General features: G+C 35.7%; 1 protein-coding gene across 2 annotated transcripts in view; it reads right to left on the reverse strand.

Annotated features, from left to right (window-relative positions):
- Nucleotides 1-356: 356 nt before the first annotated feature.
- Nucleotides 357-14,153, reverse strand: part of AIG1 (androgen induced 1) — a 79,966-nt gene continuing 66,169 nt past the window's right edge. The window contains exons 4-6 of one of the 2 annotated variants that reach the window (XM_058170421.1): nucleotides 11,881-11,996; nucleotides 7,155-7,318; nucleotides 357-4,051 (exon numbers count right to left, since the gene is read on the reverse strand). In XM_058170421.1, the coding sequence (XP_058026404.1) occupies nucleotides 4,014-4,051; nucleotides 7,155-7,318; nucleotides 11,881-11,996 (318 nt within the window). In that variant the 3' untranslated portion in view covers nucleotides 357-4,013. Of the gene's footprint in view, nucleotides 4,052-7,154; nucleotides 7,319-10,732; nucleotides 10,776-11,880; nucleotides 11,997-14,153 lie in introns of those variants that run through there. The other variant, XM_058170431.1, reaches the window with a different exon arrangement.

The raw sequence follows: 14,153 nt of genomic DNA on the forward strand, positions 1-14,153 counted from the left end.
TTTAAAGACTTACAAATTATTTGGGAATCCAAGCAATCAGTTCTAAGAACCTTTATGGGTACTATTACCAGTGGTGGGTTGCTATCGATTCGCCCTGGATCGGGCGAACCGGTAGTGGCGGGAGGCTCCGCCCACCCACTTCTGCACATGTGCAGAAGAATTGCAAGTGAGCCCCCACAAGCAAACCGGTAGCAAAGGTTTTGAAACCCGCCCCTGATTATTATATAAACATCTGGTATGATGGCAAGGTCTTGGTTCTTGTTTTAGTCAAAATTCAGTGATACTGATGCTGAATTGTGAAATGAAAATGTAGAAATTATCAACATATGAAAAACTTCAATTTAAAAAGCACGAAGTATAGCAAAGATTATTTTATTATGATGGAAGGTCAGTGTTACCTTTAACATAAAATCTTTGACTTGTGTTCATTCTCTTTTTATGGACTGTGCAATGGAAAGATTGGGCAATATTATCCATGTGATAAAGGTTTAACATTTTAATAAACTGTGTTTTAAAAATATGTGTAATGACATGATTTCTATTTAAAATGGTATCTAAACAGAATTTTAAAAAATCTGTCACATTGAACTGAAATTCACAAAGAAGATACATTTGCACATATCTGTATTAACCATTTCAATCTTGGCCAATTATTCACAGACTAAACATGACAAGTACAAAGGTTAGTCTTAGCTTGGAAAAGCTCAGCAAAAGAATATGTTTTTGATCCAGATTTTGTTCCTGCCGCTTTTTTGTTGACAGGAAAGCTGCTGTTCATGGAGAGTGGTACTAAATATAAACCTGTATTACTTTAGCATGCTTGACAGACCAAATCATTATAAATTTTTATACAAATCTTTAGAAGAAGACCCTACAATTATAGACTTTATCTGGACTGATTTTGAGAGATTTTGTAAGAAAGCATAATAAGCATCTCTGTAAACCAGAGAACATTGTTTTGCTACCAAAATCCAATATTTTCCCCCTTAACATAGAAAATAAGCTATTTTGAACCAGTTTTTAAAATCAGAAAAAGGTCCAGTTTATAAACAAAAATAGATCTATTGAAATTTATATCCAGTTCATTCATAATTCTTTACTTTGTACCAGCTTTTTTGTAATCTTAATACTTAAAATGTTCCCAAGTAATTTGCTATTAAATTTACCGAGATTATAGCTGTAATCTGTTTTTTCATTGAAGGGGGGGCACTGGTGGCCACCCCTCACACTTATCAGATGGTGATATTTGTAACCGGCTATTTGTACATCCTTTGATCAGCTGTGGCATACTAAGGGCCTATCCTCACATGATCCTTATCAGCAAAATAAACATGAGACTTGAGGCCAGTAATAAGAATTCACACTGTAGTTTCTAGGCATCAGTCATTTCCTTTGTATAAGAAGTAGGAAGGAAGGAGCGATGTTGCTACAAGAACTCAGAAGACACAATTAAGTTAATGAATAAAACAATGAGAATGAGAAATACAGACTTAAAGTCCCAGCAGCAAAAAAATGAGTTACGTAAGCCTTACCATATGAACATGCTTGAGTACTATTAACAAAACTGCAGGCATTTATTTTTTATCAAGTTAAATTTACATTGTTGATCACGAAACCTTAATTTACATTGTACCAGTGAAGTGCTTAAATTTACAACATCTATAAATATTTCCTGATAAACAATATGTGATTCAACTGAGTTCTTTTAGCCGTTGTTGCAAATAGTAAATGCAGTCATAAGCCACTTACCAAGGAACAAGCTCCATTACAGCATTCCGATCTCTCACAGACATAAATACGATTACATCATAAATTCCTCAGTTATATGGGAAAAACTGTATTATGGTATATATTTGGTTACTCCTCATTTTAAAGCTTTTCCATTAACTGTACCAATCCGTCATTTTTGGTACACAAGATGCTCTTCCCATCTTGTTGAGTGTTACCTGCTTCTTCCTTCATTTTTGTCTTTAAAAACATGTATTTCAAAGTTGCCCTTTCTGACTATTTCCTTTTATTTCAGGATGTTATGTTTCAGTACTTTTATTAGTTCTTTTCTAGTCCACCATGAATTTTGTTTAGATCTATTGTTGCTAATATTTTTCTAGTTCAAACGGCCTAGGAGAATCATACCAATGATTTACTAGAATCTTTTCAGAGGATACCCTTAGATGAAAAATCATTATATTGTAATAGGAAGTTCTGTTGGCAAATGCGATTGTTTATCAGAATTGCCACCACTTTCCTCACTATTGCCACACTGAATTGTATTGGTCTCATCAGAATATTCCACAAAATTTCCTTGGCAAGTAAAACACATATACTGGTAGTCTATAACTTACGACCACAATCGTGCCCAAAATTTCTATTGCTAAGGGACAGTTGTTAAGTGAATTTTGCCCCATTTTATGACCTTTCTTGCCACAGTTGTTAAGTGAATCGCTGCAGTTAAAGTTAGTAACAAGGTTGTTGAGTGAATCTGGCCTTCCCATTGACTTTGCTTGTCAGAAGGTCACAAACGGGGATTGCATGACCTTGGGACACTGCAACCATCATAAATATGAGCCAGTTGCAAGCGTCTGAATTTTGATCATGTGACCAGGATGCCGCAACAGTCGTAAGTGTGAAAAATGGTCGTAAGTCACTTTTTTCAGTGCCGTTGAAACTTTGAACATCACTATGTGAACTGTTGTTAAGTTGAGGACTACCTGTACTTTCAAATGTTACATTCAAACGTTATATACACACACACGTGCTGCCTGTATGTTGGGAGTGGCCTGTTTTTACAATTGTGAAGTTATTAATACTAATTTGAATCAACAGACAGAGCAGTCCATTTCAAGAACAATACTTCTAGCACGATTCGAACATTTCAACTGATTCTCTAGTGTACAAAACTACAAAAGTTGCCTGTTTTTCTCCTGGGATCTTAAAGCAGGCCTCCCAAAATTTTTGTACTGTACTGTTCACTTCTCACACTGCCATGCTCAATGCTCCCTCTGTCATTCTGAATCATTTGGGCACCAGAACCAGTACTAATTCAGTTGTTCCCATTAGATGCATCTCCATTCTTTATAAATATGCAAGAAATAATATACATGTGTTTCAATTACAAGCGGCTTTTTCAGACGATATAATGATTGGTATCATGAATTAAACCAACTCCTTGTCTTGAAGAAGTTGTATTATTCCTCAATGAATTATTTAAAAAGAGGTTCTAAAAAATGAAGGATGTTCCCTTTTTGTTTTATAACTCTCAGGGAAATCTTTCATTGGTATTTTTTCATAAATCTTTCACAGACAACCCCAAACCTGAATGCCCTATGCTTTAGGTACACACCACTGTATCCAGATGTATTGGCAGCAACTCAGACCTCTTTTATTCGTAATCAAAAGTCCTGAATTTATTCAAAGGGGCTTATCCATCCTTTCACAGATGCAGCTTTATGATTTAACCCAAATGATTCAAGTTTGACTTTTCTAATGTTTCAAAGTCCCTTCACGCTGGCAAGTTCAACCAAGGTAGAAATGGGAGCAACTGTCACTCTAAAAGTCAAAAATTGGGCAAATCAGCCAAATATGTCTGTCCAAATCAGACTGAGTCTGAAAGCTGGGAAGCAAGAGGAAGAGGAGGAGCTTAAAAACTTGCAGACTCAGTCCTCGGATATCAGACAAGAGTTAACCCATTCCTGACTGCTGGCCCTACAATCGATGAGAGTAGATATTAATTTATTCTTAATGCAGTTGCCGGAAAGACACACATACACACGAACACACACACACACTCTCTGTATAAATAATGTCATATTCAGCACATGAGGTATACCCATATCCCAATTCCTCCAATATTGTAGCAAAGGTATCAAGAAGATTATAAAATCAACATCTCGTTTTAAAAAACAAAGTATTTTGAATGCACTGTTAATATAAATGCCTCTTTGAAATTTCTTTTGATGTTATGAGATGCCGTTCATATAACAGCTGGTCTTCTATTTTCTTCTTTTATCCTGTGTTCAGTCTGATTTATGTTTTCCTTTTCCTTCTTCTATACCTGATCACAACAACAACAACAACAACAAAAAAACAGCTTTTGAAATGTTTGTGTAAACAAGAAAGTGAATATTGTTATTTTCCTCTGCATAAATTGTTTTTAATTTACTGGTCTGCCCAATAGATGAGGAGAGCTATGTTAGTCTATCGCAGGGGTGTCAAACTCAATTTCATTGAGGGCCACATCAGGGTTGTGTTTGACCTTTGGAGTCTGAGGTGGGTGTGGCTAGGGTGGGCATGGCCACCTTGACGTCACTCATCGGGGATACCTGTGGTGTCCTGAGTGCTCTGCCAGCAAAAACGGACTCCCGAGCTCCGTTTTTGGTTGCGACAGCCTCCTGCAACCTCTGCCAGCGAAAACAGAGCTCGGGAGGACCACGTGCAGCCCTTGCAAGCTCCGTTTTCAGCTGCGATAGCTTTCTGCAACCCTGTGCCAGCGAAAACAGAACTTGGGAGGCTTGGAAGGCCACACATGGGCCTTGAGTTTGACACTCCTGGTCTATGGTAAACAAAAACCAGGAGTAATCTAATAGTTCATTTAGAGTAACATATTTTATTAAAAGGCAGAAATTTCTTACAACTTACTTTATCAAATCAAATTGTTGATCTGAAAAGGTGCCTACTAAGACTCTGATTTTTGAATGTTAACAAAATACGAAGCTTCCAACCAAATATTTTTATTGATAAATTTCAATAAAAATATTTCTTTCATATATTAACCTGCATCCCTTGGAAACAGTTTGAGGTCCAATGGTAAGACTTAGAATGGTTTGTTTGTGAACAAGCTACATTTTATTCAAGCTACATTTTTATTATTTTTAAAAATTAATGTATTTTTCTAAAAAGTAAAAAAAGTAATGTTCTTATATTTTATAAAAAATGTATCTTTATATCTTATTACATACAATTAACAAATGATAAGTACATTTTCTGCTATTCTTTTAAGTTAGAATACTACAACATACTTTTATCTGCAAGTAAACATTCAGCAAATAGTTGATATAGTTAAATCCTTTATCCAAATAGTCCTCCATTTCAGGGCTTCTTGCTAACTCTAGAAATGTTTATTCAGGCTTTATCTGAAATAAAATTGTATAGAAATGCAGCTATAGTATGATGCCTAAATCATTTTTAATGCTGCTATTCTTTCTTTTTACTTTTTTTGGTATAATTTTATTGAGTTGAAAAATCCTAATAATTATAAAAATGATCATTTAGATGCTGCCATTATTATACCGTAATATGCAAGGAAATGTGATCCTTTCTTTACCCTTTTAATTGCTAGGTGTGGAGAGCTGGCTACCTTAAAATTCTAAGTAACCATGGACTCTTTTTAAAGAAGTTCATATTCTGGTTTTGATTATAGCAGGCGTGCAAGGGAATCTGATAGTAATGAAATACATAATAAGAAAACAATTGAGGTTGGTTAAAATCAATAGTTTAAATACAGTGATCTGTGTATTGCTGACAAACTCAAAACAATCAAATTGCAGTCAAAGGTTTAAGAAAACAAACAACAGCATGGCTCTAAGAACGCATTTTGGCTTTGGCTAGTACAGTTGTGCCAATTTCTGGTCTTCTGTTTCCTTTGCTGCTGGAGGAACATTTTCCACTGAGTGGTTTAAATATCCACAATTTCATTTGCCTTTTATAAAAAGGTCATCTAAGCTTTGTTGAAAAATATTTCATTGCTGATGGATCCAATGTTCAAAATCTTAGCATCCAGGCTTGTGAATCAAATCTGGCCTGGGGAATAGGGCATTTTTACTTTTTATTTTGCTCACATTAGTGGTTTACTAATGGTTTACTTTGGAAAAATCAACTGCAATTTATTCTGTTCTGGTATTTAAACATAACTCTTGAAAAAGAAAAAAAAATGTTCAGATTAAGAATTTCCATTTGTGGAATTCTTATTTTTGTCATCTTGTTTCCTACATCTGGCATGTACACACTGCATTATTTTAAGATATGTTAGGAACTCGCAAACTATTTAAAACACTATCTGGCATGTATATTTCTGAACCTTCTTTCTGTGTGATCTGCAAGAAGATATTGATGAATATTTTCCCAATATTTTACATCAGTACCCAAAGTTAATACAGTTAAGCAGTCTCTTCACTGATAAAATTAGGATACTGCTTAACTGAGTGTATTCATGGGCACATAAATGTCATTTTATTAGCAACAATAGAAATGTTATTTGCTCCTCTCTTCCTCTTGCATACTTAGACAAATTATTCCCTACTACTTCATGGAAGTCTTCTATCAATCATGTTTACCTTCTTAAGCCCAGAAAGATTCTGCCACCTACTGAGAGACTTTGCTACCTCTTTTATAATTACAATCAACCAAAATAAACCAATGTTTACATTTGCTTTTGAGATCTTCAGAACATGCTTAAATACCTCCTACTCCTATTTTATGGATGGGATGGGGTAAGTATGACTTGTTATATTATATAAATCCAGGGGATTTGGTTGACTATTGAGCAAACCCAAAAAAAAGGTTAATTCAGTAATTAGATTTAGTATTTCTATGAGCACAGCCAGCATCAGTTAAGAAATCAACAAAAAAGGGGAAAAGGCTAATCAGGCAGATGCTTTTAGCTACGAGCTAGCATTGATTACCTCATTTGCTGTAGAATTGTGTTTGTAATAATAATATGTGAAATAATTACCATATTTACATTTAAAGAAATAATGGAGTTAATTTATTTATTTATTTATTTATTTATTTATTTGATTTCTATACCGCCCTTCTCCCGAAGGACTCAGGGCGGTGTACAGGCAAGAATAAAACAGACGGTACAATATACAAATTTAAAATGCAGTTAAAAAACTTATTTTAAAATTGGCCTGAGAAGTAAAATATATAATAAGCTAAAAAACCCCATTTAAAATTAATTTCTAAGAATTTAAAAATTTGTTAAAATCAATTTAAGCCAGCCCCGCGCGAATAAAAAGATGAAGGACCTTCCCCTGGGGGCCGCCAGCCGACATTGCTTTGTAAAAATATTTCAACAGTCATAGTAAAAGTATGACATATAATAAAAGTAACTAAAGTATGATTTTGTATTGAAAAAAGTTTCTCAATCCGATACTCACATTTTTGTGTATCCCATATGCAGTTGTTTAATATTTCACCCAGCAAGTAAAAGATATTTATTACTACAGTTACAGTGGCAAAGAAGACAATTTTAGCCGTTGAACCAAGGTAATCCAGGAGAGGATATACCCAAACCCCAGTCACATGATATATCCAACAGACCCTAAGAAAAAACACACACAGAAAATATGGTTAATAATGAAGTATTCCGTTAAAAACACAATAAAAATGCACTTGTTTTCCTAAGGCTCAATCCAATGCAAGATTGCTCAGAAACAATTCACACGATGGGGTTTACTCCCAATTAAATTAGTATTGGATTACAGCCTTCATAGACCTTACCCTGAGTAGGAGACAATGGTTCTCTTCCTCCACAGAAGGACCTATAGACCAAACCCATTCTATGCATCAACTGTAATATTATTTGATTTCCAATCAATATATTTAACTTTACTTACAATCAAAGGCAATAAACAGTGAGATATCTGTAGAAAGCAAGGAAGATAATCTTAACAGATATAGGTCTGATTCGTTACCAAAACAGCAAGAACATAAGTTAAGTACACAACCAATATATATGGCCTAGACACCTCTCTAATACACTGGAGTATAAAAAGGGAAAGAGAAACACCACAATCAAATTCAAAAATTCTTTTTATAACTCTCCATAAAAGTAGTTTTAGCCTTCCCGTGAAGTTGATTCTTGACAGTCTGGTGGGGCTGACAGTGTTTTTAAAGTTGTTGTCTATGTTGTGGCCCACCAGCTGCCAGCGAAGCTGGCGGCAGACTCAGACGATGAGGAGGTTGGGGAGGAACTTGGGCCAGTCCTGGAGTCTGGCGAAGGCTCTGATGGATGCTCTGCGTCGGAAGCAGAGATATAGCCAGGGCCGTCCGACATTTCCCAGCTGCCTTCGGAGATAAGTGGGGAAAAAGAACAACCGGGGCCTGTTCCAGATGTGTGTATGCACAGAGCTGTCAGGAGAGGAGAACAATTGAGGAACCCGGCTGACTTGGGGAAGAAAGGCACATGTAGATGATGAATGGCCTCTCCCTGGTTGGGGAATAAATAGAAGCAAAAGGGGAGTGGTGATTGCAGGAGACAACAGTTCGTATTTCTTATGGAAGACTTACTTATTGCGGCTCCTGACTCAGAGACTTCTTGCCAGGAATTAATTTACAGCTTTGCCACTGGAAGCTCTCTGCCTGGTATTTATCCAAGGACTGATAAGGTCTGTTATTGCAATTAACCCTTGGAAGGATTACTGCCTAGACTTTTCTGTATGTGAATGCCATGAATTCACAGTAGTTAAATAAAGAGGGGTTTTTTGGGAACCCTCTGGGTCAGAATAATCTATATCAGACCTGTGCAACACTGATATATTCAAATTTGAAACCCGAAACGTGTGTGTGGGTGCTTGTGTAACACCTGTCTGCAATTCCATAAAGCAGCTGCATTTTTTTCTCAGCACTGAGCTCTGAGAAAAGCTATCTGATTTCAGAGATTGTAAGTATTATGTGTGACTTCCCTCAGGCTCTAAAACCTATTTTTGCCTTTAAAGCCAAAGCACTGCACAGATCGGTGGTCTCCGTTTCTTTCTACTGGTATCCATGCATCCTTGCTTCATTCAACAGGAAGGACTGAAATTATTTATATAAGCTCATTAGAATTTCAATAAGTAATCTTTACTTCTTTACTGAAAAAAAGTTAGGAAGCCATAACGAAAGAATTCAAGCAACTGAAACAAGATAGCTAGATAGCTTGATAGATGGTAGATTCTATAGACAGAAAAAAAACTAGCAATAGCAATAACACTTATATACTGCTCCATAGTGCTTTACATCACTCTCAGCAATTTACACTTTCATCATATCGCCCCCAACAACTTGGGTCTTCATTTTACTAATCTTGGAAGGATGAAAGATTGAGTCAACCTTGAGCCAATCAGGATTAAACTCCTGGCTGTGGGCAGAGTTATCCTGAAATAATGCATTTTAACCACTGTGTCACCACACATAACTTTTTGTGTCTTTTTTTTCTTGCCTGATCCCCTCTTTGGTGTAACAGAATCAGTTCATAAAAGGTTCATAATGAGAAAATAAATCTGGAAACCAGCCTGAAGCTGCATAGAATGACTTATTTTTATTGTATTTTAGACTACACACCAGTTTGCAATAGGTAAGGATAGCTCTGTTGTTTAAAAAACAAGTTTGGAATTCCACATTCACAACTTTTGGATTAGACAATACAGATATAAGTGAATGGTTAGCCTGACCAAATTTAAGGTGAAACTATGTTCCTTAAATATGGGGTCTTTTTTGGGGGGGAAATAGTGTGGTGTGTCCCAAAATGCTTTGTATGAGAAACTCTCAGAAAATGTTTCCATCTGCTTCACTACTCCCTAATAAACCAAGATAGGTGTGCTAAGCATATTTTCGGAAAAGCATTATTGAAATCAATAGAAAATTTCTCACCCCTTTAATTGTGCTATCAACAGAAACTACACCTCATGTCTTAGATGTTATATTTCCAATAGCAGAAATTGACACTTACTGATTTGTTAAGTTTTACTACAAAAGCTTGGTATGTGAATATTCTGATTAACAGCACTTATTTTGAAGGGATGAAGGATAGTGGGGCCGAATTCATTTTTTGGAACACTTCTTTAAAATATAGTAATCTTATTCTCTAATTAAGATTGTCTCTACGATCTGTTTTTCAACAGACTTTGGAATAGATTTCCAGCTGGAAGCAGTGCAGGATTAATCTTAGAGTCTAGTAATCTATATCCTTGAATAAATTGTCACTGTTGCCCTCAAAGCTACATTACAAATAAGTGAAAGATCATATTAACAATGAAAAAATAATTGACTTTAATTCTACATCAAATATAAAGACAGAACTATCTATGACTAGCCAGTTAGACCAGCTAAGATCTGCTGTATACAATTAGTTTCGCTATCTTTCTCTTCTATGGAAGAGTGGCATTAGCAGTATTCTTGCAATGTCTATGTGGAGAATTACAAAAAGTAGTGCTGCTGCCATGGAAACATTACCTGATGGCCTCTGTTGAGGAGTTCTTTCCTGCTTGAATGCATGCTAACTCAATACTGCACAATAATGGCTTGATCAACCTTAGGCATAAAGCTTCCGTACAAGATTATTTGTTATTAACTCTAATGAATGCCTTCAACAGTACAATTGTTATACTGCTTATTATTAGATAAGCAGAAGGGAACATGCATTAAAATTCATTTTAGAGTCCCATGCTGTAGCCATTTGGTTGAGTCCCTACCATTTTCCGGTCTTATAAAATAAAAGGCAATTTAATACTGAATATGCCTAGGGGGAAAAAAAAGAAATGATCTGAATTTCTAGTCAAGGTAAGCAAAGAGGAAAAAGGGGAAAAAAGAATTTAAATGCACATATTTCACTTTTAATATGGGAACACAAAATGAAATTCTTGTTTCTTTGTAAGAGAGTTAGAAATCATAGCAATTTCAACTTTTGCTTATAGACTAACAACATTTACAGACATACTAACACTACATACAATTTTCAGATATTCAAGAAACCTACTTTGCTACTGGATTATTCCCTGATTTGTGAAAATAGTCTTGGCCTAAAAAAGAAATGCTTTTTCGTAAGTAAGGAAACAAAACCTACATGCTGAAATATTATGGTTTCAGAATCTGAAAGTAGAGGTTACAGCTCTGGAACTAAGAGGGCATATTAGTCTTTTCACAGAATTAATTTGGTTTTGGGTAGCATGGGGCAAAATTGTTATCCAAGGAAGGTTTCTTTCTTTCTTTCTTTCTTTCTTTCTTTCTTTCTTTCTTTCTTTCTTTCTTTCTTTCTTTCTTTCTTTCTTTCTTTCTTTCTTTCTTTCTTTCTTTCTTTCTTTCTTTCTTTCTTTCTTTCCTTCCTTCCTTCCTTCCTTCCTTCCTTCCTTCCTTCCTTCCCTCCCTCCCTCCCTCCCTCCCTCCATTTACAGATCTCAGCAGTTAAGCAACAAAAGGAATTAACAAAAAGTTGCTTAGCCAAACTGTGAAGACTGAAGACGCCCTTTTGCAATCCCCCAATTTGCATCTATTAGCTCGGAACTGGCCAATAAATCTCCTCAGAAGGCAGTTTTGCCTCCATATGTCATCTAATTATGTCAGAGATGAAAAATGCAACACTTAATACTCTCATTTAAAAATTAGAAGGGTTTTTTTTTTTTTGCATCTATTCCCTGATGATTTTCATTTCTTCCGAAAAGCCCTACAAAGGTTACAATTTGTATTTTTCCTATTTTAATCAATACAGAAGATCAAAACTTTGGGTTTCTTAATCCTGTTTCAGATTTAGATACCAGCTTGAATTGGGCAATATTTCATTTGCTTTGAGGTAAAGTGCCCTTCGGCATAAATCCTCACACTGAGACCCAAGCTAACTCTTGCGGTCTGCATCCACCTTTACTTTAATACACTTCACTTTTATGAAACTGAACAGTAAAAATTGATGAGAGAAATAGAAAAGTTATTTTTAATTGCGTTGATTGGAAAAAGAGAGGGGCATAGAACGAATTCCTAAATAATGTCTTATGGAAGGGGTGGGGGAAGTCCCTAAAAATATAAGCTATATAGTATCAGAAAAACCACAGTGTGAAACTTTTTATCAAATCCTGCTTGGCAAGACTGAGAGAGCAGCGATTAGCTTTCACAATGTGAAAATGGATTCCTTACCATAATATGTAGCAAACTGAAATAGTGCACACAGCAATCAGTCCGTAGGTCCTGCTGGGATATTCATGATGGGTCGTTCTCATCTCAATTAATATAAAGGGTAAAACAGTTGTATGCTACAGTGAAAGCAAGATAGGAGAAAACAATTCATGCAAGCACTTTCTATAAATTTATTTATTAAGCAATTATTTAATTAGCAATAATCATTAGCTCTCTCAAGAACATTGCAATGGTCCCTTTAGTTCCAGACATTCATTTTATCTATTGTTTACCCTTGTTCAACTTCTTTCAACCTTGCCAAGCATTCTTCTATTCCATTATCTATTCCCCTCAACTTTCCAAAATATATAAGTTTTTACTTGCTGATCATTTGGCCTTCTTGAAACTAATTACTGTATCTTCTTTTTCTTGCTCTTTCTCAATGTCCAGCTTTCTGCAACCATAGGCTGCAGTTAAGTGACTTTTTAGAAATAATATCTGTTATTTAATATAATTAAAAGTGCTGGTGGTGACAATGCAATAATTAATATAAACTGAAGAACAACTTATGTTTCGATTTTATATATATTGCTTCACAATCACTACTTTTTTTTTTTGTAAAGACTGAGCCTAAACAGAATGTTAAGTTTCATGGTGTGATTTGTTAATTATTATAGACAAGAGCATTAAGTTTTTAAGTGATGTTTAGACTCACAGTTGACAACCAAATAAAAATCAGTATAAATATAGATTCAACTGCAAGAATTGCAGTATGAAGTAACAGTAGAAACAAACCAGAGGTGGGTTTCAGCAGGTTCTGACCAGTTCTGGAGAACTGGTAGCGGAAATTTTGAGTAGTTTGGAGAACTGGTAGTAAAAATTCTGACTGGTCCTGCCCCCAGGTAACCTTCTGACCGGTAACCTTCCCCTGAAGTGAGGAGGGAATGGAGATTTTACAGTATCCTTCCCCTGCCACACCTACCAAGCCATGCCACGCTCACCAAGCGACACCCACAGAACTGGTAGTAAAAATTTTTGAAACTCGCCACTGAAACAAACTTACTGGAAAGGAAAGATAGTAAACAAGAAACAAAGGGCTACTGTTGTTCCAAGTGTATAAGAATATTTGCAGATCCCTCGCATCCTGGACATAAACTGTTTCAACTCCTACCCTCAAAACGACGCTATAGAGCACTGCACACCAGAACAACTAGACACAAGAACAGTTTTTTCCCGAAGGCCATCACTCTGCTAAACAAATAATTCCCTCAACACTGTCAGACTATTTACTGAATCTGCACTACTATTAATCGTTTCATAGTTCCCATCACCAATCTCTTTCCACTTATGACTGTATGACTATAACTTGTTGCTGGCAATCCTTATGATTTATATTGATATATTGATCATCAATTGTGTTGTAAATGTTGTACCTTGATGAACGTATCTTTTCTTTTATGTACACTGAGAGCATATGCACCAAGACAAATTCCTTGTGTGTCCAATCACACTTGGCCAATAAAATTCTATTCTATTCTATTCTATCTTATGTAGACATTCAAGTAAATTAAGCATATATGGGATCAGAGGAAAAAAGTCCTCTGGTTCATTGGTAGCTGATAAAAAAAACAACAAGATGCAGCAGGTAAACATCAAAGGAGAGCTTTCACAAGTGACATATGAGGTTAAAAAGAATCTCCCAATAATGTGTTTTGGAACTGATGCTTTCTAATACATTTAAAATGGAACTGGCATAAAATGGAATTAGCAATAAAGCATTGGATATTTAAAACAAACAAACAAAAAGTAATGAAGAACTTCATAAAATTAACTTTATACTGGGCATTGTAATATAACTTATATTTCAATATGCAAGCAATGGGTACAGTGGTGGGTAGCTGCCGGTTCGGACTAGTTTGGGCGAACCAGTAGTTCCAACCGGTGGCTGCCCCCCCATCTTGCCCTGGCACTATCATATCCTATATAATCATCAGTTTTTCGATGCTCACAGTTTTAGTACCAGGTGAACCAGTTGTTACAGTATGTGACACCCACCTCTGAATGGGTATTATGACAACCCTGCCCCCCCACCCCCAATTGCTCAGTGAAAACACATAAACTGGAGTGTTGAACAGTTACAAGTTTCACATTGAGGATTAACAAGGAATTAAAATAATACTGCCAATATCATTTTTAACAAATCTTATGGTGTGAGCACACTTGGAATATTGTGTGAAAAATGTTACCGAGGTAGAAAAGTTGCAGAAAAACATAAAAATGTTTTCTCTATGATG

Source organism: Ahaetulla prasina, chromosome 1 (assembly GCF_028640845.1).
Source record: "Ahaetulla prasina isolate Xishuangbanna chromosome 1, ASM2864084v1, whole genome shotgun sequence".
In the NCBI taxonomy this organism is placed as follows: Eukaryota; Metazoa; Chordata; class Lepidosauria; order Squamata; family Colubridae; genus Ahaetulla; species Ahaetulla prasina.